Source organism: Actinia tenebrosa, unplaced genomic scaffold (assembly GCF_029948245.1).
Source record: "Actinia tenebrosa isolate PJP-AT-01 unplaced genomic scaffold, QUT_ActTen_1.0 PGA_scaffold9__36_contigs__length_13948895, whole genome shotgun sequence".
NCBI classification, from domain to species: Eukaryota; Metazoa; Cnidaria; class Anthozoa; order Actiniaria; family Actiniidae; genus Actinia; species Actinia tenebrosa.
The window spans coordinates 8,685,950-8,707,189 of NW_028292586.1; the positions used below are offsets into that span (position 1 = coordinate 8,685,950).

At 36.7% G+C, this 21,240-nt stretch overlaps 1 protein-coding gene across 2 annotated transcripts in view; it reads right to left on the reverse strand.

The window, feature by feature from the left end:
• LOC116303516 (uncharacterized) overlaps positions 1–19,849 on the reverse strand; it is a 50,485-nt gene extending 30,636 nt beyond the window's left edge. For both annotated transcript variants that reach the window (XM_089024900.1, XM_089024901.1), the window contains exons 1-8: positions 19,628–19,849; positions 16,490–16,683; positions 15,788–15,987; positions 14,824–14,898; positions 13,316–14,280; positions 12,130–12,873; positions 6,762–6,866; positions 1–68 (exon numbers count right to left, since the gene is read on the reverse strand). In XM_089024900.1, coding sequence (XP_088881026.1) covers positions 1–68; positions 6,762–6,866; positions 12,130–12,873; positions 13,316–14,280; positions 14,824–14,898; positions 15,788–15,987; positions 16,490–16,683; positions 19,628–19,675 — 2,399 coding nt within the window. In that variant the 5' untranslated portion in view covers positions 19,676–19,849. The remainder of the gene's footprint in view (positions 69–6,761; positions 6,867–12,129; positions 12,874–13,315; positions 14,281–14,823; positions 14,899–15,787; positions 15,988–16,489; positions 16,684–19,627) is intronic.
• Between the last annotated feature and the right edge of the window lie 1,391 nt (positions 19,850–21,240).

Here is a 21,240-nt window from a genome sequence, read left to right on the forward strand (position 1 = left end):
CTCGGCCTCTTGATGTGCGCAGACACAGGTCTTACGCGTCGACTGCCTTCTGATCCACTTCGATTGTGCTAAAAATAAAATAAAAGGAAAAATAATAGCTCAAAATAAGAAATATCATAACTATTATCATAACTAATATGATAATAGTTAGTTCATTAACAAATGAAATTTGATGATTCACTGAGTAAACAAGAGAAAAGGTAAGCTAAGATTGAGCCTGAGCCACCTGTGGTACGTGGTATCATAATTTATTACACATTTAGATTCGATGAGCGTGATATAGCCGTGAATAAAAACCATATTAGTGAAGTGATACGATATCACTTCACGGTAAAATGGAAACTTTAAATTACACCTAACGCACGTAGACCACATTTATTTCTCTTCGGCACACCTGCTAGTTATCTGAACCTATAGATCCAGAACATGTCACTGATCTGTATGTGCATACTCCAACCATTTACGAGTATTACACACATGAAAAACTGATCATTCTGACAGGTAGTTGTCTCTTCCTCCCCCATGATCAAAAATATTATGAAATACAATATATTAAGATAAGATGAAACAAAGATAAAATTAAATACTACTTAAACACTAAGATTATAGATATGCAAACACTGAAATAAGGTACTGATAATTGCTCCTCCCGAAATCTCCTCCATCATATTCGCTTGTTTTCTAAGATAAGCTGGTAAACTATTCCTTAATTGAAAGGATGTAACGCTAAAAATGACCTACACCAGACCTTCACTCAATACTTTTTTTACTTACAAGTTATAAAATTCTAATTACAAAACCTAGATTGAGAATAGTAAGCAAATATCCTCAAGAACCTCTTTTATTAAAACTGAGAGGAATTTAGTCTCGATCTAAAGTGGCTAAACGATAAACAGTCATAGAGCAATGAGTTTATAAAAGGACCTTGTAAAGCGCGCAAACGCCCGCGAAATTTCGCGGATTCTGCGGATAACTGTCTGAAACATATTCTGATACTTTAGAAGCTAAATCTATTTTGCGCTTAAGATAACTGATTTAAATTTCGGGTTCTCATTGGTGGAAGCGCGTGCTTTATGAGAGCACACAGCACTTGCACGCGCTTTCAGTTGCGTTATTTCTATCTAAGATAACGTGCGCGCGCGCTCTCTATTTCTTCATTATTGTAAAGCTATTAAAACACGAGTTTAAGGGAACTGTGTGAAAAGCAAGCGTTTACTTTTTTTCTTTTTCTTTTTCTTTTTCTTTTCTTTTTTTTTTTTTTTTTTTTTTTTTTTTTTTTTTTCCACTAAGGTTTCAACAACCAAATTTCGATCCAATCCTTGATGAGGGCGTTGTTCACCGACTGATTATAGAGGCCTTAAGATCCGACGACGAGTAAGAGAGCGATTAAGAGTACGAGTTTCTAACTTTTCAAGATTGTGGCACTGTCATTTCGTATTCGTGGTTGTGTACGTAGATTGAAACTTTAAATTGTAAAAAACCGAAAATCGACTACGATTTAGTGTTAACCACGTGTACAGGACCAATCTTAAAACTCGTACTCGTACTCGATCTCGTACTCGTCGTCGGATCTAATGGTCACTATTATCATCTCACAGCGAGCCAGTACGTGCATAAGGCGTTCACCTTATTCTTCCAACTCGCCTCTGCTCTGAGAGTACCGCTTTAGCCGCATTCTCCCAGGATGATTTCAATGTAGGACTCGATCATAAGTCACTGATTTTCTTTCCACTCAATAATAAAAAATCTGTGGTTAGGTGCTTAGTAATCAGAAGAAGAAGAAAAGATGGTAGTCAATTGTTATCAGCTGCACTAAAAAAGGTGCGTTGGTCAATGAAACTAATAATATGAAAAATATCGATTAAACTGAACAGCGAGAATTATAGCAAAAAGAAAACATACGAAAGGAAAGGTCATTTCTGTTAGTCAAATATTCGAGTGTTGTTTAGTTTATTGACTCTTTATAATTGTTTTAAAACCGCATCGTTACCTAGGTAACGCCTTTTAATAATATTTGTGTTTTCGATATTGTTTTTTGTTTTGTTTTGTTTTTTTTTTCCTCGTCTTTCCCCCCGCTTTTTTCCCCTTTTTTTCCCTTTTTTTTATTTTTTATTCGTTTTTTCATTAATTCAAAGGCGCTTTTTTTTGTCAAACCATATTGTACCTCCTTTTTCTTCATCAAGTTCCTTTGAGACTAATTTCGTTTTTTCGTACCAGCTGAGACTGAGATATGTCACACAAGTGTGTGGTAAATTATATATTATATTTATAATTGTCAAACAAGCCCCTATAAAAACAGAAAGAATAGGTTAAATCTTCCAGAAACAACTCAAGGCGATAGAGTCGGAAGCGCACGTCCTCTGCTAATGCTTCGAGCCTTCTATGTTTCCAAACCAGCTGGGAATGATTTTTAAAACGTGTCGTTTCGTTATCTCTAGATTTTGGGTGAAGATACCAACTATCCAATAAAATAATTTGCAAACAAGGATATCTGAAAAGGGTTCGTCTCCTTTTGGTGCCTGCCTCACATTTCCAGAGCAAAACAACATACCAGTCATATATTTTTACTTTTCAAAGTGGAACAACAAGAAAAAAAATGAACTGTTCCTCCAGCTATCGAATTCAGACTGATCTGGCCACAAGATTCATCTACGTTCTTATCAACGTTTTTACTGCGTTGCTAGCCATCGTTGGCAACTTTTTCCTTCTCTTTGTAGTTTTCAAATCTTATCGTCTCCGAACAACATCCAATTACTTCCTATGTTCGCTAGCAGTAGCGGATTTTTTGGTTGGTCTAATCGCTTCACCGCTGAATATCCTACGAATAGAGCCCTCAATTCCAGCCAGTTATCTACCGGCAATCGGAAAGATTTTTGACTTCTGCGTATTACAAACCTTAATGGCGACAACATTCAACCTAGTACTAGTAAGTATTGACCGATATATTGCCATAAAATGGTCTTTACAGTACTTGACGATTTTGACGACGAAATTCGTTTCAGTAGCTATTGGGATCACTTGGACATCCTCGTCGTTACTAGCCTTCCCGGGTTTGTTTATCTACGGAGAAGGTTTGATGATCCACTGGCTGGTGACTGTACTGGTCACTCTAATCTTTCCGCTTGGGATTATTTGTTTCTGTTATGTGGAGATTTTAAAGATAACAAAGGCACAGCAAAAGACCCATGCTGTAGTACTACAGAGCGGAGAGCAAATATGTAACGAATCTGAAGCCCGCAACAATATCAAAAACCGAAAAGCTTCTTTAACCTTTGCAATTATAACTGTGGTATTTCTGGTTTCATTCGCGCCCAATTTGATCTGTAATGTATTTTACGCCTTTACGTTCCAGCCTTGTAGCAAGATACCTGAATACTTCTATTGGACAAATACAATAATGTTTATTAGTTCATCATTGAATCCACTGCTTTACGGTGCAAGAAGTCGCGACTTTCGACTTGCTTTTAAAAGGATAACCTCGAATTTTCGAGTCGGCAGCCATGGATAGATAAAGGACGGTCAAGAACCGGACGAACATCGTCATCATAATGAGAAACAATAGTGAAGAGAAGAGAATGTGCTTTCAAAATACGAAATCCTTGAAAGTATATAGCTAATGAAATAATGATAAATCATACAACAACATTAACAAAGTCAGCAATAGCAACAACAATAAGGAAAAGATCAATAACGAAGCAGACAGCAAAAGTAATTACCGTGACTAAAAGTGGCATCAATTTGATAATATGAAGTATCAGAAAAGTGTCAAGAAGGGATTTTGGACAACGATTGTAATCATAGATCTTGAAGCAGAACAGCTGTACAGAGCCTTGATCAACGCTCAAAAAATGTTCAGTAAAGACTAGCATAGTTACTTGGCCGAAAAGAGGAGACTACATGGAAATTGAAAAGCAGAAAAGAGCAGTTCAATCAAACCATTTTTTAAAACATTTTCTGCAAAAAGAGTGGAAAAGACGAAAAGACAGAAGATAGTGAAATGATTACAAAACCATGAGAATGTAGGGATGATTGAAATCAAAGGACGGTTGGTTATTAAACAAAATTGGGCAATGAATTATGTAAAATTCATTTTGAAAATATATAGCATAGAGTAAGCTTACAAAGATTTAGCGACACAAAAATCCGCAAAACATCTTATACACCGTTTGTCAGTAATACTTCATACTCAGGCCAAAGTCCAAAGACCCTTTAGTTATAAAATCGCGCGAACTGTACAAAATAGTTTTTAAGGCTACTTCATGATAATATTACCAGCTGCGGGATTAATTTTTTCACTTGAAGATTCTCATTAAATATTCAATTCTACTATTGATGGCGACTGGAAAGTGGAAATATTTAAGAATAAAAGTGTCAAAATTTCTCTTTCTTCAGTATTATCTATTATTAAATTGTATAGCCAATGAAACTTATTCTCATTAATAATTTATGATTATGATATTTTTATTGACAATCGTAAAAATTAAAATTAAAAAATAAATAAATTCGAAAGTCTTATTTATCATACACCTATGACTTAATATGTCTCAATATTCGCTCAATATGTACATTTCCTATAGTCATTAAGAAGATTTCCGTCGTTTAAAGTGTCTTACCATTAGAGCTTGACTTTCTAATCGATGTACTTTATCATCTGTAAACATGACTAATATCGCAACATCTCAACTTTTAACAATCAATTTTTAACACGCTGACATTACTGAAAATGACTCCCCTTATTTTTTCTATTTTCTGTAAACTGAAAGAATACGCATGTACAATCACCAGCAAAATATAAAGCATGGAAGGGCACGTGCGATGCATTAGACTGAAATCGTTTTCGTCTTCCTTATTTTCGAGGTCATTTCGAAAGCTCTTTAAATGACTTGATAGCCGACTACCTTTAAAAGGAATACTGACAGCAACGCATTACATTTCCAAACTGATTATTGAACAAGATTTCCGTAGAACAGCGGGGAACTATTTATCGTGAGGCTGAATGTCCGCGACTAAAATTTTTTAAACATGATCTTTAGATTCTCAGTTTTAATAGGATGACAATGAAGATATCGACACAGTGTGTGATTAAATAAACATCGATAAATATGACAGTGGGTAAAAAATTGCCGTGTATCATCCGCCAACGTATTGATTATTCTTTTGAGCTTGGTAATGCAAATTAAGGCATTAAAAAAAAGTGTTCAGAAAGCTGAAGATAAGATGTGTTAGGGTTTGAGATAGCTGAATTGCTCAATCCTTATCAAACGTTGTGAATAAGTTGAGTGTATAACTATATAAGATGCTTTTATATGGACTTTAGTCTTTAATCCACCAGCCAAAAGTTAAAAGCGATTCATTGACCTTGACCACGTACATCCCCCAAGAGAATATATAAAAACCAAAGGGTCCATGAGCAAACATCTTTGTTCGAAAACCCTAGAACGCATCTCAGGAAGTGACCACGATTTTATCCTATCCATTACAAAAATCCTTCCCCCCCCCCCCCCCCCCCATCCTTCTTCCTAGCCCCACCCTCCCCCCCCCCCCCCCCCCCCAAACAAATCACCAGATTACAGCAATGACCTTCAGATGTTGATTTTGATAATAAAATTTTAAATAATATATTCAAGTTTTATTTTCAATTGTCAATTTTAATTCTTTTGAACACTTTTGAAATGCTTTAAATCAGTCTGAATCAAGATCTGTGGTAGCCTCCTTCGCAGCCGTTCTTAGGGTCGTCACGCAACGTTTCCCTCCCCACAAACGTCTGCTTACTTGAGCCGAACATTCCTTTCTCATTGTTATCGATGCGACATCATGGGCCAATCAAAATTGGCCTATTGTCTTATCAAGAGCCAATCAAATCCTGCGTTAGAAGTTCGCGACAACTTGAAATGAATGCCGCGTGCTGTCAAAATTTGCTTTGGAATTATTTTGAAAGGCGACAACTAGCGACAAAGAAGATAAATCGAAGATGAGTGGCGATATTATTACGACGATGTTGTTTTTCGTTTCTCTGATGTTCAGAACGTCAAAACATAATGGCAGGGCCTGATAGATAAGCGATTTACCATAACCAGTTGGTAGATTGGATGTATTTTACAAGAGAAAATGCGTGACATAACCGGGGTCAAGCTAGAAAATCGTCTCTCCTTGAAATAAAACAGAACCAGAACCCCGCTCTTTCCTGAACATTTTGGTATATAATTCATAGGAATTTGTTAAAATTTAGAACCGTATTTTTGCTGATTTTATAAGCTCATACTATCTTTTAGCTAAACATTCGCCTCTTATGGTTTCTCAGGATTCGTAGCCTCGAAAACACGCTAACTACGGTAGTTCGCGAACAACAGAAGATTTACAGGGCCATTTAGGATGTTGTGTCACGCAGTTTACTTGTGCTATATAACTTTACTTTTAAATACAACCTTTTGCTTTAGAAAGAGACCGAAAAGAGCAAATATTCCAAATGTATAGGAAATTTTTTCCAATGAACACTACAAACACGCTGAAACACTTCTTCGAAGGACGCAATATTTGTTCTGTGGCTTTCCGCGAAATATCGACCAATCAGCATGAACCTTCTCGTTTTTAGTAGGTTCGTGCTGATTGGTCAATTTAGGGAAAGGAATGTTCGGCTCAAGTAAGCAGACGTTTGTAGGGAGGGAAACGTTGCGTGACGACCCTAAGAACGGCTGCGAAGGAGGCTAGATCTGTGGTTACAAGTTCAGTTGTTAGCTTTGTTATGCTTTCAAAAAGCTTACCTGTGCAGATGTAATTCTTGATCGAGGAGGCGTGGGAACGGTTTGTGTTGAAAGAGGAACTTCGCGTTTGATGGGAGCTGAACTTGGTCTGGAAGGACGCTGTTTCTAAATGAAAAGATAAGCCAGAAACTTTGAATCACTGATGCTATTTCAGTGCTATTATGATATTAAACCGGTTCCAAAGTATTTTGGGCTTTTCCATTTTAGAAAAATAGAAGCGATTTGTTATCATTATCGCAGGTTAAAGTAATCCATGCCTTCATAATGTACATATTGTAAACACAGATATTTTGCCTGTTGATTAAAGTAAAGGAGAACCATACTTGCGTATTGCCTATTTATTGAAGTAGCTTCCAAAGTCCCTCTCTTAGGTTTTCAAACCAAAAAAATTGAATTTTCGCTGAAGTTTGCTAGTGTTTAAAAAAATTAATCAACAACGAATGGCAGTTCATCCATTGGCATGTTAGTTTGGCTAACAAAATAATAATAATAATAATAATAATAATAGTAATAATAATAATGATAGTAATAATAATAATAATAATAGTAATAATAATAATAATAATAATAATAATAATAATACAAAATTTATATAGCGCTATTTCCTGAAGCTCAATAGCGCTTTACAATATATCTAAAACTTATAAATGTTAACATAACTAATTTACGGGAGAAGTACATCAAAAAACTGTTTAAAAAGATGTGTTTTTGTATTGTTCTTAAAAGTAGGCAATGAGCTGCTCTGGCGGACATGATCTGGAAGAGCATTCCAGAGTTTCGGTGCTGCATATGAAAAAGACCTGTGGCCATAATTTACCAGTCTTGCAGGTGGTTGCCTCAGCAGATTTTTAGAAGCAGACCTGAGGTTCCTTGACGGTTTGTATGGCTGTCTTGCAGATGGTTGTCTCAGCAGATTTTTAGAAGCAGGCCTCAGGTTCCTTGACGGTTTGTATGGCAATCTTGCAGGTGGTTGTCTCAGCAGATTTTTAGAAGTAGACCTCAGGCTCCTTGACGGTTTGTATGGCTGTAATATTTCGTTGATGTAATTAGGTGCTCAGCCGTTAAGCGCTTTGTATGTCATCAGAAGAATTTTGTAATTAATGCGCTGAATAACAGGAAGCCAGTGAAGCTGCATTAGCACAGGTGTTATATGGTCATACTTTTTAGTATGACTAATAAGACGCGCAGCAGCATTTTGAACATTCTGCAGTCGGCCAATTAAGAATTTAGGCAATCCATATAATAATGAGTTGCAGTTATCTAATTTTGGAGTTATAAATGCATGTATTAATGTTTCGGTGTCAGTTAGAAATAGGCAATCCCGTATTTTGCTAATTTTTCTTAGATGGAAAAAGCATGTCTTGCAAATATTGGTAACATGTTTGTCTAGGGACATATGCTCATCAAATGTAACTCCAATGTTTCTTGCAAAAGTAGTAGGCTGGATCTGCTCGCCAGATACATCGATATAATCTATTGATGGAGGTGGACGGTGGCGAGCACTAAGGATCAGAAGCTCCGTCTTATCTCTGTTTAGTTTCAGATTATTGTTAACCATCCATGAGTCTATGTCGCGTACACACGCTTCGATTTTTGCTATGGAGCCCGGTTGATCAGTAGTTGTTGGTTTGAAAGAGAGATAGAGCTGGGTGTCATCAGCGTAAAGATGAAAGTTAAGACCGCGACGTCTGATAATGTCCCCTATAGGTGAAGTGTATATCAGGTATAACATCGGTCCTAGTACTGATCCCTGAGGAACACCATAACGACGTTCCTTTGCCATTGACCTAATTCCGTCTATCATGACAAATTGCTTCCGGTCTTTGAGGTAAGAACGAAACCAGCTCAGCACTTTACCCTTTATTCCAAAATGCTTAGACATCCTTTTAAGCAACAATTCATAATCAACTGTGTCAAAAGCAGCCGACATGCCTAGCAGCAAGAGAGCAACACATTTCTGATTATCAATCTCACGGAGAATGTCATCTTGTACTCTCAAGAGAGCTGTCTCAGTACTGTGGAAGCGTTTGTAAGCCGACTGAAAAGATTCCTCAAGGTTGTTACCGGAAATATTATCTTTCATTCGACAGGCGACTGCGTTTTCAATTATCTTCGATACAACTTCAAGATTTGAAACAGGATTGAAATTGGGATATTTTTCGATATCTAAGGGACTCTTTCTTTACTTTCGGTTTAACCAAAGCTTCCGTCAGTCTAGTTGGCATGGATCCCTATTGGAGCGACATTGTAGTGATTTTAGTGATAACGAGTAATAGTGTGGTTTTGCACTCTTTTAGAATCGTGGCTGGTATAGGGTCAAGCTCGCAAAATTTTTTGCCAGCCTTACCCATGAAATCATCAACCTCCTTTTCAGACACCATTCTGAACTCTGAGAATGAGACACATAAAATTTCCTCCTCTTCTATACAGGCTTGGATATGGCGGCTCACTTCATTGAATTCAGATCTTATATCAGCTATTTTTCCTTCAAAGAACTTTGCAAAATTATTTACTAGCTCAGTAGTAGAAGAAGTTGTTGGAAAGCGCTTCTCTGCTTTACGGTGGAGCAAATTGTCAACCGAGCTAAAAAGCACCTTAGGGTCTGACGAACTATCCGAAATTAAAGAGGAGTAGTAGCCTTTCTAATTTATTATTTTCTAAAATGGAAAAACCCAAAATACTTTGGAACCAGTTATTATGCAATTATTCAGCCTCGTACTAAATTGAGTACCTAAAGCCCAATCCCATCCCCATTTAACTTATGGGCAAAAACGTGTGCAAGCGTGTTCTAAAATTACGAATTAATTGATAAGTAGTTTCATCTGAAGCCTAAATGTTGCCAATTTGCTTCTATTCAAGCCTGTATAAGAGATCAGTGGTGATAACTAGTAGAAGTAGCGTGGACTGCGTCGATGTTTCTGAATAAAACAGTAGGAACTTGTAGATAAATTGGATCACCGTAAAAAGCTTTGTGAAACTAACGTTTCGGACGTTAGTCCTTCGTCTTTTCACTCTTACATTTCATCCTGTTAACAATTCGATTAAACCCATCATTAATCAAAATTTTAATTTACTTCATTCGGACTCTACTACCGCTAATATTTTTAGTTAACGCCCTATGTTTTCTTTTAAAAGGGATCGTAATTTGCGTTCTTTTTTGATCAAAGATATAGAGATTACTTCATGGAAAGCGCGCGCGTACGGGATTTTCGCACGAGTTGGTGAAGTATCTGAAATCGAACGAGCGAGCGAAGCGAAAGAGTGAGATTTCAGATACAAAACCAACGAATGGGAAAATCCCGTACAAAGCGCTTTCCATGCTGTAATTTATTTAGTTTATACATACTGAGATTTTGTTGTTTTTATTTATTCACTTTTAATGGGTTCTCTAAAAAAATACAAAACTGCTGTATTTTAAAATTCTCCTTCGAAAAGCTAAAAGCTTGCTACATGTAAAAATATCACTATTTAAATCAAAAAACATAGTCTGGTACAAAGTAAATAGCAAAACGTTTAAATTCTAAACCAAATATGAAACTGTTCTTTAGAAAATAACGAAATAAGCAACCAAAATCAGTGGTCAATGAAGTCTTATAAACTTAGTTTGTCAAAACGGAGGGCTGTCTTCGTCTCGACGATTCAAACACACGCTTGATGCGTCATGAAGCAATGGGTCGACTCGGCGACTTGTTTAAAGTTTTTATTGTCATGTCAAACTGTCCTCATTGAAAAACTGCTCCACTGAATGGACCTGCTGCAGGGAAACTAGAACTTTTCATGAATGAAGATTCACGGCACTCGTTGCCCACTGCACTTTGTAAACTGGCCTTTTTTCTATAGACGTACTTGTAGTATTTCCACTCAGAATCAAAGACATGTTTTTCTGTTGTTCGTTTGAGATAGTTCTGCAATTCACTGATATACCCATTAAGCTCTTCTGGCGGGATTTTCTCGACTCTTCTCGTTTCATTTTTGGAGTTGAGAAACTCAGTCAGCAAACTTACATCTCTTCGTGTTTTGACAGAGTTTTTCTGTTTGTTGTTTTTTTTGTTGTTTTTTTTTTTTTTGGTCTTCGATAAACTTGTCTATAGGTTTGTCAAGAGACACAAAAAACTTCTTGATTGTTCAGCCATCCTCACAAATATCTCCTAGCTCTTGATTAGATAAGTTTAATTTGAACTACGAACAACTTGAATACACTGAAAGTATTTGAAAGCTGCTCGACAAAGCTACCCGCGATGACCGCGAAAACACGATTCGCTTCGACAGTGGTTTGCGATTGGACGAAACGCTTTTTTCACGTGTGACAAATCGTTTCGCTTTTCTGATTGGCTAAAAAAAGTCGCGAACTTGTTTTTCACACAGGGAAATTTGATAAGAAAATCTCAGTATGTATAAAATAAACTCTTCGCTCTGATAGTGACCCTGGTACTTTTCGCTTTTCGCGTAAACGTACACTTGTCCTTTTATTTCTTCACGTACCTCTGTTAAAGGCCCCAAATCGACTTTTAGTGTTACTGATCATTTTGATTGTACTTCTTCTAATGTAATTTACTGTATTCAATGTTCTCTTTGCAATTCATTATATATCGGCGAAACTGGCCGACGTTTAGGGGACCGTTTTAGAGATCACCTTTACGACATTCGTAAACAAGATCTTTCTAAACCAGTTTCCCGCCACTTTAATTCCGCGAATCATTCAGAATCTAACAGAATCTGGTTTAAGTTTATTACACGGCAGTAATAATTCCAGCAAAACTTTAGAAATGCGGCTTATTCACTCACTTGGCACTGTCAGTCCCCATGGGATGAATGAACGCTTCACTTTTAATTAGTCCTGCTTCGCTTTCCATTTTTCACTTATTGTTTTTTCGATCCTTTTGTTTCCTTTTGTCTCTTCATATGCTTATTTCTCATTGGTCACCTTCATTTTCCACCTTAGAATTTATTCGCCCCTTCTCATCTTTTCTTTCCACTTACTCCGACGAAGGACTAACGTTTGAAACGTCAGTTTCACAAAGCTTTTTACGGCAATCCAATTTATCGACAAGTTCCTACTGTATAACAGATCGTTGAGCTTTACTTCACCTTTCTTTATTTTTTATTTTTTACCATATACCTGTAATTAACTGTCCAGGGCGCGGTTGTCAGAAGCCTGGATAGCGCTATATCCGGCGAATAAATCCTTATCCAGTGGATAAGTCGATGCTGTTTTCCAATAAATTTATCCACTGGATAAGATTTGTTCGTCGGATAGCGCTATCCAGGCTAAGCACAACCGGGCTCAGATACATATAAATAACTGAAACAAGAAGGCCCTGATATCCACATACACAAAAATCGGGCCTGAGAATTTATGAAAACTTACCAGTAGTTTTCCATGAGGTGTGCAGTTACCGCCTTGTTCTTTGGCTGCTTTAGCCTGAGACATTACTGCCTTGGTTGGCCTTGTTATATCTCGACAATGACATCCTTCAACGTGACATGAGCAACGAGTAACTTCTTTGATTTGAGCAATTACATTCGAGTTTGTTTCTTTGGCGGGACCTCCTTTAGAGGGCCTTTCCTTGGGAGGTGTGTCAGGTATTTCCATCACAGGTTCTTTTACTTCGAGACCATTCTGAATAATGACCCCGAAAGAGTTGAGCAATTTACTGTTCTTATTATTCTGTGAAGATGTTTTTTCTTCATCAGGTGGCATTTTTGCTTCTTGAGCATCTATTTCCGGCTTGGGCACTTCTGCTTTCGAAATGTCCAAAATAGGATCTTCCGGATTGGGTATTTCCGGGTTCTCGAGATTTTTATTTTGAAATTTTCCTTGTATTAAAAGTTGAGTGGGCTTCTCAAGAACTTCATCACTGAATGAAACGGTCTTTTTAACGCTGGCAATGACTTCCGGCGAAAGGCAGCGTACATCTCCTTGGGAGAAAGACTTCCTTAAGGAAGATTTCTTAGGATTACGAGAGAGTGGACGGCGAGGTATTTTTTGGTCATGTTTCGATGGCTCATTTCCTTCTTGTAGTCCTTCTCTAGAATTCAATATCACATTTGAGTGTCGTTTTTGTACTTTTGGCTTTTTGGCAGATTTTGGTCGAGGTGGTTTACCAATAACCTTAAATAAGATAAAGAGTATTGTGAAATAGACGTGCAAGACATTAATTATTCTGGAATACACACATTGCCGGTTAGTTTGCACGGCCTGCAAGTATTTTCGGTTACCGCTGTTAGTCTAAGATGTCGACAGTATGTAGTAACCAGGGACATGGGGCCTGAGGAAGAGGGCGGGCCCCACTCTTGGACTGGTGATATGTTTATGGGAGAGAAGTGGAACGAGGTGTCATTTTGTTGAGAGAGACCACAAATGGAAATAAGGAATGCAACACTTTACATACGATAATTTCCCGGCTTATAAAGGGTGCCTCCGGCCTACCTTTGTAAATGCATATATATATATAAGGTATGTATTACTTATCCTTATCCTCATCATGCTGTCGTTGTTATTGTTACAGTGTGATAACTTTAAATATTATCTTATAACTCTACAATTATTTTACCTCGTTTGCCTTGCCGCTACAAATATTCTCATTCCCCGGTTCAGCTGAAGAGAACGCATTGCGTTGTTCACTCAGTCTCCGATTGACAGCTAAATCCCTAACGTCAAAAAACTCAAATGTTTTCCCCTTCAGTACAAAGCCATCCTCTTCCTTCCGCCTCGTGGTCTTAGCAGACTGTACTCGTCTCTTAGGGCTTTGAAACCGTTCGAGTCCTAAATGTAGGTTACGTTCCATGACTTCATTTCGTGTCCTTGGAACATAGGGTTCTTCTACCCACATGTCTTCAGAAACACCTCCATCGAGATGCTGATCCTCTAAAACGTTATCAATGCCTATGTTCACCACACTTAACCCAGTGTTCTCCTCTCGGTGAGTAGCTTGTTGAGCTGTGTTTGGTGTGCTAAGAACACTTCTCAAGTCAATGTTATCGACTTTAACTTTATCGTTGAACATTTCAGAGAACATTTCTGACAGTTCTTCAGTCTCTTCTTTCTGCTTGGCAGCCAATTCATCGAGAAATATTCCGCTTTTTTCGACATAGTCTGCTGAGAGGGCTCTGTCGTTTGATGAGGCATTCAAGGGCGTGTTTCTAAATGATTCTTCATCATCGGTGCCATACTCAATATCGGCCGTAGGAATCTGAAATACGAAGGATTTCGATCCAGTTGATGACAATGAGGACATTTCTCCTGACTGGCATACTGCTTTCAAGTCCTCGTCTTCCTCCTCATCACTATAATCATAGAATTCATATTCTAATGATCCGTCTTGTAATAAATGTTCATCTTTTGGAGGACTAAAATCAATAGGAGATCCGGGTACTTCTGGTGACCCTCGTGGGGGTTTGGGTAAGGCACTTGCATCCGTGTCATCCTGACCATATGCAGAATATTTCCTCAATCCTTCCAGGGTTGCTTTTTGTGTCTCTTCCACAAGATGAGGGTCCAAGTGTAGAAGACATGCCCCTAAAACAAAACAAAAAAAACACCATACATAAATAATAACAGTTTTTTACAGGCCCACTGAAAACGGCTACCACAAGTGTTCCAAATAGCTAATGCTCAAAAACAACACAAAAACAAACAAAGAAACAAAGAAACAAAACAACGACAGCAACTTCACTTGACGTCATTTCCTATTTCGTGTGAAATGTCCATCACCTGAATCGCAAGTTTTCAATAAAATTCTTTTTGGCTAACAGCACAAAAAGAATCAGATTGAAATCCAGCATTGAAAACCAATACGTTATCGATGTTGTACAGTGAATCACTTTGCAATTTCACAAGTAACCAGGCTAAGACATTTTCAGGAAAGAAAAAGTAGTGAGAACCCCGGCGGCAGCAAATCTCCAAAGTAAAAAGAGCGGTCATCGTCCAGAAGGTCTACTGTTACAATTTGCGCCGTAATAGCAGTCCGTCAAGTCCCCCGAAATAATCATCTTAAAGCGCATTGAGATTATGAAATGCGCTCTATAAAGAATGGCAATAATTATTACTGTTGTAACATACCTTTGTATATCTGTTGACTTGCAGACTGTGAAGAACTACTTTGACGAAGTTGGGGGCTTACATTTTGACCTTTAACTACAGATAGTAAATTAGATACAACAGTGTCATGTCACTCCTGTAAGGAGCTTTAGTATATTTTTACAAAAGTGAATATAATAAATCCGGCGCGTTCGTGGGTCACAATTTACGCCTTATCTGCCATATAATCACCTACAGGCAGGTGAATATAACGCGCGCACGCTATATTTAGATTACAATTATCATTTAATAAAATTTTTGTCATGACTCATTATTTTGAAATTTTCTTCCTTTTTCGTGAATCTTTCACTTAACAGGTTCAATGTAACATACTGTAACACTTCACTTTTATATTCTTAAAATATTAAGTAATGTAAAACACCAATACATGTTTTAAAATATTATGGAAATAATAAAATTGGGCAACATTTTGTTTCAAGAAAATACTACACACCAAGTGATTTTGGCCATTCCCAAAATCCCAGCAATTCCCCTTTCCCCCTCCATAAAAAAGGGATATTTAGCAATTATTCGAGCAATTATTCGAGTCTTCGAGCGAAGAGGTAAATATTCTCCATATTCACTGAGCCTAAGGCGAATAATTAACTTATTTTTATATACAATAATTCAATAAAAACAAACAAACATAAACTTGCAGTTTGCGTGACAAATTCATGCAAAACTTTTAGCAAAACGTTTAGGCCATACTTCGTTGCCTTTTTAGAATTGATAGGAATGGCATTTACTTTCATTTTTTCAATTTCCTCGTCGGAAATTGTTGCAAAACGATTGCCGGCAGATGCCACTTTATGGTTGATGCAATATTCCGAGATTCAGAGGTGAATATCGTACAAAATTCACCTCCAATTAACCAATGAGCGAGCGTGTTCTTAGGAAGTACACAAGTTGGTATATATGCTAATATATATTAAATAGTCCAACTTACTGGCTATAAAGTTCTTTACAGGGTGACCTTGCTGTTGTTTTTCCTGTGTAGGGACCTCAGGGGTGTCTTCAGCACAACAAACTATTGCAGAATAAGGTATTTTCTTCTGCTTAGGCCGGTGTCTAGCCTGAGTGTACCTTTGCTTTGGCTTCTTGTCATTTTGGTGCCTTACTAGTTCTGGGACAGACATTTCTATGTTGCTATAAACAATAAAACTATTGTTTAGTAAATAAATGTGAATTGGTGTTTTTGACTCAAATAGGTGCCTCCCCCTGGGACTTTCGACTCGTAACCAATCTTTCGTAACCAATCTTCTTCAGCCAATCGACACGGACAGACAGACGGACAGTGAACAAGGGAAATAGAGGGACTGCTCACAGTCTACCTGTATTATAATTATAAAACATCATTTTCTTAAGGATTTATAGAAAGAGTGTTTAAATTTACAAATGATGACAAATAAACTCAAATGTCTTGTACATGCAAAACATTAGCATATTGGAAACTTATAAACTTTTATATCTCCAAGATGCATCAATCAAATCAAATAAAGATATTTTTATTACTATGCAACTATTTACTTCATGTAGAATCATGGATACTGGAAACATTGAGTTTGGGGTAAGGTACACTTTAAGCAAGTCAGTAGTCACGGGTATATAGTTACTCAAAACTGGAAAAAGTGAGAGAGGAAAGACTTACCTGGCTGTTTCTTGACTTTCTTGGGAAATTTTTGGAGGATCTGGGTCCATATTGACAAAGCTGCTAGAATGCTTACTCCTGTAATTACACTGACAATCAACTTCTCTTTCTTTTGGACCACCTCCCAGCCTGTAGAAAGTCTTTTTGACATTGTGAAGTCTTGATAATGATTTATCTGTATGTAGTAACCATGCCTATAAAGTATTAAGACTATTAGTATAGGAAATCGCAAGATCTCGAGTACAATTTGGAAATTAATAGACACTAGTAATGTTTTGAAAGTTCTTGTAATTGCACAAGCCTTTAGGGGAAGAGTGTCTATTAATTCCAAATTGTACGAGAAGATCGTGTGATTTTTTGTTTATAGTTTACTCAACAAAATTTCAGTAAAAAATGCGAAGCGACGCCGCTCATCTTTGTCTATTTGGCGGCTGATTTTCAGTCCATCGCGCAATTACTGAAATGCATAAAAAAGATTAGTTCTTATGGCTTTAAAATTTTATTTTTTTGTTATTTTAAGTACAAAATGATAGAAAATAATTGTTTTGACATTGTTTTGGCCATGTTGCCATAGCACTTAATTCGGTACTCCTACGGAGTACAATTAACGCTATAATTGTACTCCTCTCGACCAATCAGAGTCGAGTAATTTTGTTGAGTGTACTATAAGTGTTCTAATTACTTCAGATGTCAGGGAACTGCGAAATTGAGACAAATAACACACCACGGTAATGCCACCAAACATCTATGATTCCACATGAAAACATTAAACTTGTAGTCTTCATTCCTTTTTTCACGTGTCAGTATCCTTTGATAATTTTCTTTCCCACAAATTATCGAAAATGATCAAGAAAGGATACCGTCACATGGTGAAAGGAATGCAAGACTAAAAGTTTGATGTTTTTGTGCGGAAATCATAGACGTTTTGAGGCGTGTGTGTTTTTTTTGTCTCGGTTCGGCAGTTTGTGGCATCCCTTGTACTTATTGACCTTTAGGTAATGCATTATTCTTATCGACTATGGCTTCTACAAATATCAGATTTTGGGATTTTTTGTTACACCAGTAAAGTATTAACCAATTATGATAGACTATTGCAAAATTGATTGACTGCCACCCATATAGCTTAGTTGGTAGGAGCACCAATTTGATGTGCAGAAGGTCATGGTTTGAGTCCCTGACCAACACTCAGGGTTTTTTAAATAACTCAAGATGAGGTGCTGCCTTAATTGTAATTATGCAAATGACTATACCTTCATGTGGCTGAGCTGAAGTGGCGGATCCAGTGGAATTCCGTTTCTTAAACTGTGTATAATTCTCTTTTGTTTAGGCAATGTTTGACAAAAAAACTGGCTCTAATCACCTAATTTAATATCTAGTAACGGAACTTAAAGGTAAATTAAACATTATAACAGCAAATATCTAACATTTCGTGTTCAACATTATCTTTGTGAATACTTTTAAGCAAAATTTATATAAGACATATTTCTATTACCTAAAAGATCAAACCTTCAATGGGTGTTCCGTGGACCCCTTCGACCCCCCCTGGATCTGCCACTGCTGAAGAACAGTTAATGGCAGTCTCATCTCTAATCAACTAGAGACGTTACAAGAGGACAACAAGTTATTCAGTAGAATGACTGTCAAGTGTTATTCTCTATAGACAAAGTTGATTTATTTTTTTAATGGACAGAAGTCAAGATATGAGAAATTATGCTGTATCAGGAGATCTGCATTGCACAAAGATGAAGGAACGTGTTTTGTATTTCATTTGGCCTAATTACATGGAAGCTAGAATCAGGGCTCGAAATAGCAGCCTAGCTGCCAATGGCCACATGACAGGCCAAATTTCAGGTTTGGCAGGCGAAAATAAGGATGCACTGCCAAATGAATAATAAAATGACATGCAAAATTTACTGGAATGACCTCCTTTTACCATGCTCCTTTACTTTGGCAGGCTGAAAAAAAATTCTATTTCAAGCCCTGAGAATAAATAGCAATTTACCAAGATCATTTTTGTAGGAGTACTAAAAGCCAATGCATAGCATGCATGTACACTATAACTGCAGTGAAAAAGTACTATACTAACAGGGGCGGATCCAGGAATTTGTTCAGAAAGGGGTGCAGTGCGCACATATAGTTAACCCAGGGAGGGATGCACCCCTTAGAATCAAAGGGGGAAAATATTATTTTGTATTGGTTGAATCTTTGAAGTAGGGGCACAAAGTCGAACCAGGGAGGGGTGCGTACCCCCCCCCCCCCCTTCCCGGATATCACTAAATAATTTTATATAAGCAACTATAATAAATTGCATTTTTTTTCAAATTCTCTTTCCTGTCAAATTAAAGATTAATTTGGATCCTTTCTACTGGCATTCTTTCGAGGGAAAACTATGTCTTGTGGAATCAATCTAGTATAATTTGGGATGATATAATTAATCTGCAATAGGACTACGTCTGTCCAATTTGGAAATAATTGAATTCAAAATATTCCTCTGACTGCGAAATTGAACTCGGCCAATTGGCCTCTTCCAATTTGGTCAGTCGGAATTTTTTTCATTAACTATTTCCAAATTGGACAGCATGTAGTCCTATTAACTTTTAAATACTAACAATAGATATCTCACTATTTTGCATTTTGTCTATTTAATTTAATGGCGCAAAATAATTGTAGTGCTGTTTTGTTGATTAAAAAATTTTCTTGTTTTGAAGGCACATAAGAAATCACCTTTTTCTTGAAGGGAATTCGTTTGCATCAATCGTTTTTATGTCAACCTCATTTTATTAACTTGAATTCTCAAATAAATTAACTTACGTTTTGGATTCAAGTGGCCTTTTAAAAACAGTTTATTTAATTTTGGAAAAAAGTGAGTTAACTAGACTATGAGACCAAAATTGGGCGATTTTTTGTTAAAATTTACTCTACTTAAAGCTTATAATGTCAGCTTGGTTACAGCAAAATGCCAACTGCTGTTGAACAGAAAAGGTTACTTTCTGTCGAATAAACGTTCAATATTCCAATACGATTAAAGGCTTGAATATTTTGCAAGAACATAAGTAAAGTTACAGCAGCAGCAGAAAATTAAGCTTACTTTAAAAGAGCAGCCAAAAATGGAAAAGTCAAGCTGTATTATAAACTTACCTTTGATGTTTTTGGAGGCTCCTCGTCTTTAATTGCATTTTCTTCCATAATAAAAAAAATAAATTTGAGCTTTTCAGTTTTGGTTGCTACTTGGTTTAATTGTCGCTTCCATGGTTGGGTTTACGAAGGTTTTATGACCAGGAAAACCGCAGTCGTTAAGATCGAAAACTTGTAAACAAATATTTTTCGACACACGAAATTTTGAATTCCGACGCCATTTTGTTTAGCAGCCTCGATGTGATGATATACACAGGAAACCCAACAGGGTTATTAGCGAGCAAAAGTCGCGGCTCATAGTCACTGCCAGAAGTTCAAACTTCTGTCACTGCTTATATACAGCGAAAATCGTTGTGATCGCGACCCGCCGCGGCTCAAAACCATGATTGGCCTTTTCCGAGCCATCAATCATCTTATTATCGTTATTATCATTTCTTTTCCCTCTTCTTTCTCTCTTATATTTTGCTTTAGCTATAAATATATATATATGTATATTGCTTTGTACTTGTCTATCTTATTGTTAAATGAGTGTAAATATAACTTATTTTAACATTAAAATGTCAATAAAATACAATAAAATACAACAACAACAACAACAACAAAAATCAATCATGTTGGGTTTATGTTTATTAGTCTACGAACACGATGGCGCAGCGTCGACCATTAACTAATCTTTTTGCGAAAATAGGTAAAAAGCTAAAAACTAGTGTGAGTTGCGTCGGTGTTTCTAATCAAACAGTAATGATAAAAGAGTAAATTTTACACCGTAAAATAATTTACAATTTTTTATCTTTTTGCGAAAATCTAAAATAACTCAAGAATGTTCCAAGCAGTTGCTATGGAAAGTAGTTTTAAAGTTAAGAGAAGGCTGCTCAATAAGCTGAATCTAGGCAAAGACCAGGAAAGGTGAGAAGAAGAGAAGATGTCAACAATAATCAAACAAAATCGAAATTTGCTGGTAACATCCAAAAAATCGATTTCGCTCATATTCAATTATAAAGCTAGACATGTAGCCAAAACAAATCGTGGTATACTTCGTTTTTCGAAATATTGCTTTATTTCCGAGAAAAAATAGAAAAACACAATTGCCAATGACCGGCTCTGAGAGAGCCAAAATACAATCCAACTTTGAGCGCCTCGACTGCCTTTGCAAAAATGTGCATGGGTTTCATTGTTCAAAAACATTTTTAACATTGTTTTGGCTTTAAATCTATGATTTATTTTATTTCCCAATATAAATTTACGTTGGCGGAAATTTTTTGTTACCAAGTTACTTTGGCACTTCATGAAAAATAAAGAACTTTTAAAAAAATTAACAATGTGCTATATAAAATAAAACGTCGATAATTAGAAATTGAGAAGTTGAAAAAATGTTCTAATCGTGAGTAAAAAGATTTTTTGGGGTATTTTGTTCTGTAACGAGTAATGGAGATTTAAAATTTATGGAGAGATTTCGAAGAAAAAGCGGCCGTTCGGTACAATCAAAAGAACTTAAGAGCGGATGTCAGCAAACATCAAACAATTAGTGGCAAGCTTCAAAAAATCGATTTTGCTCATACTTTTAGTATTGTTAGCCTATTATGTCCCAATCATCATGGTGTAGTTTATTTGTGAAA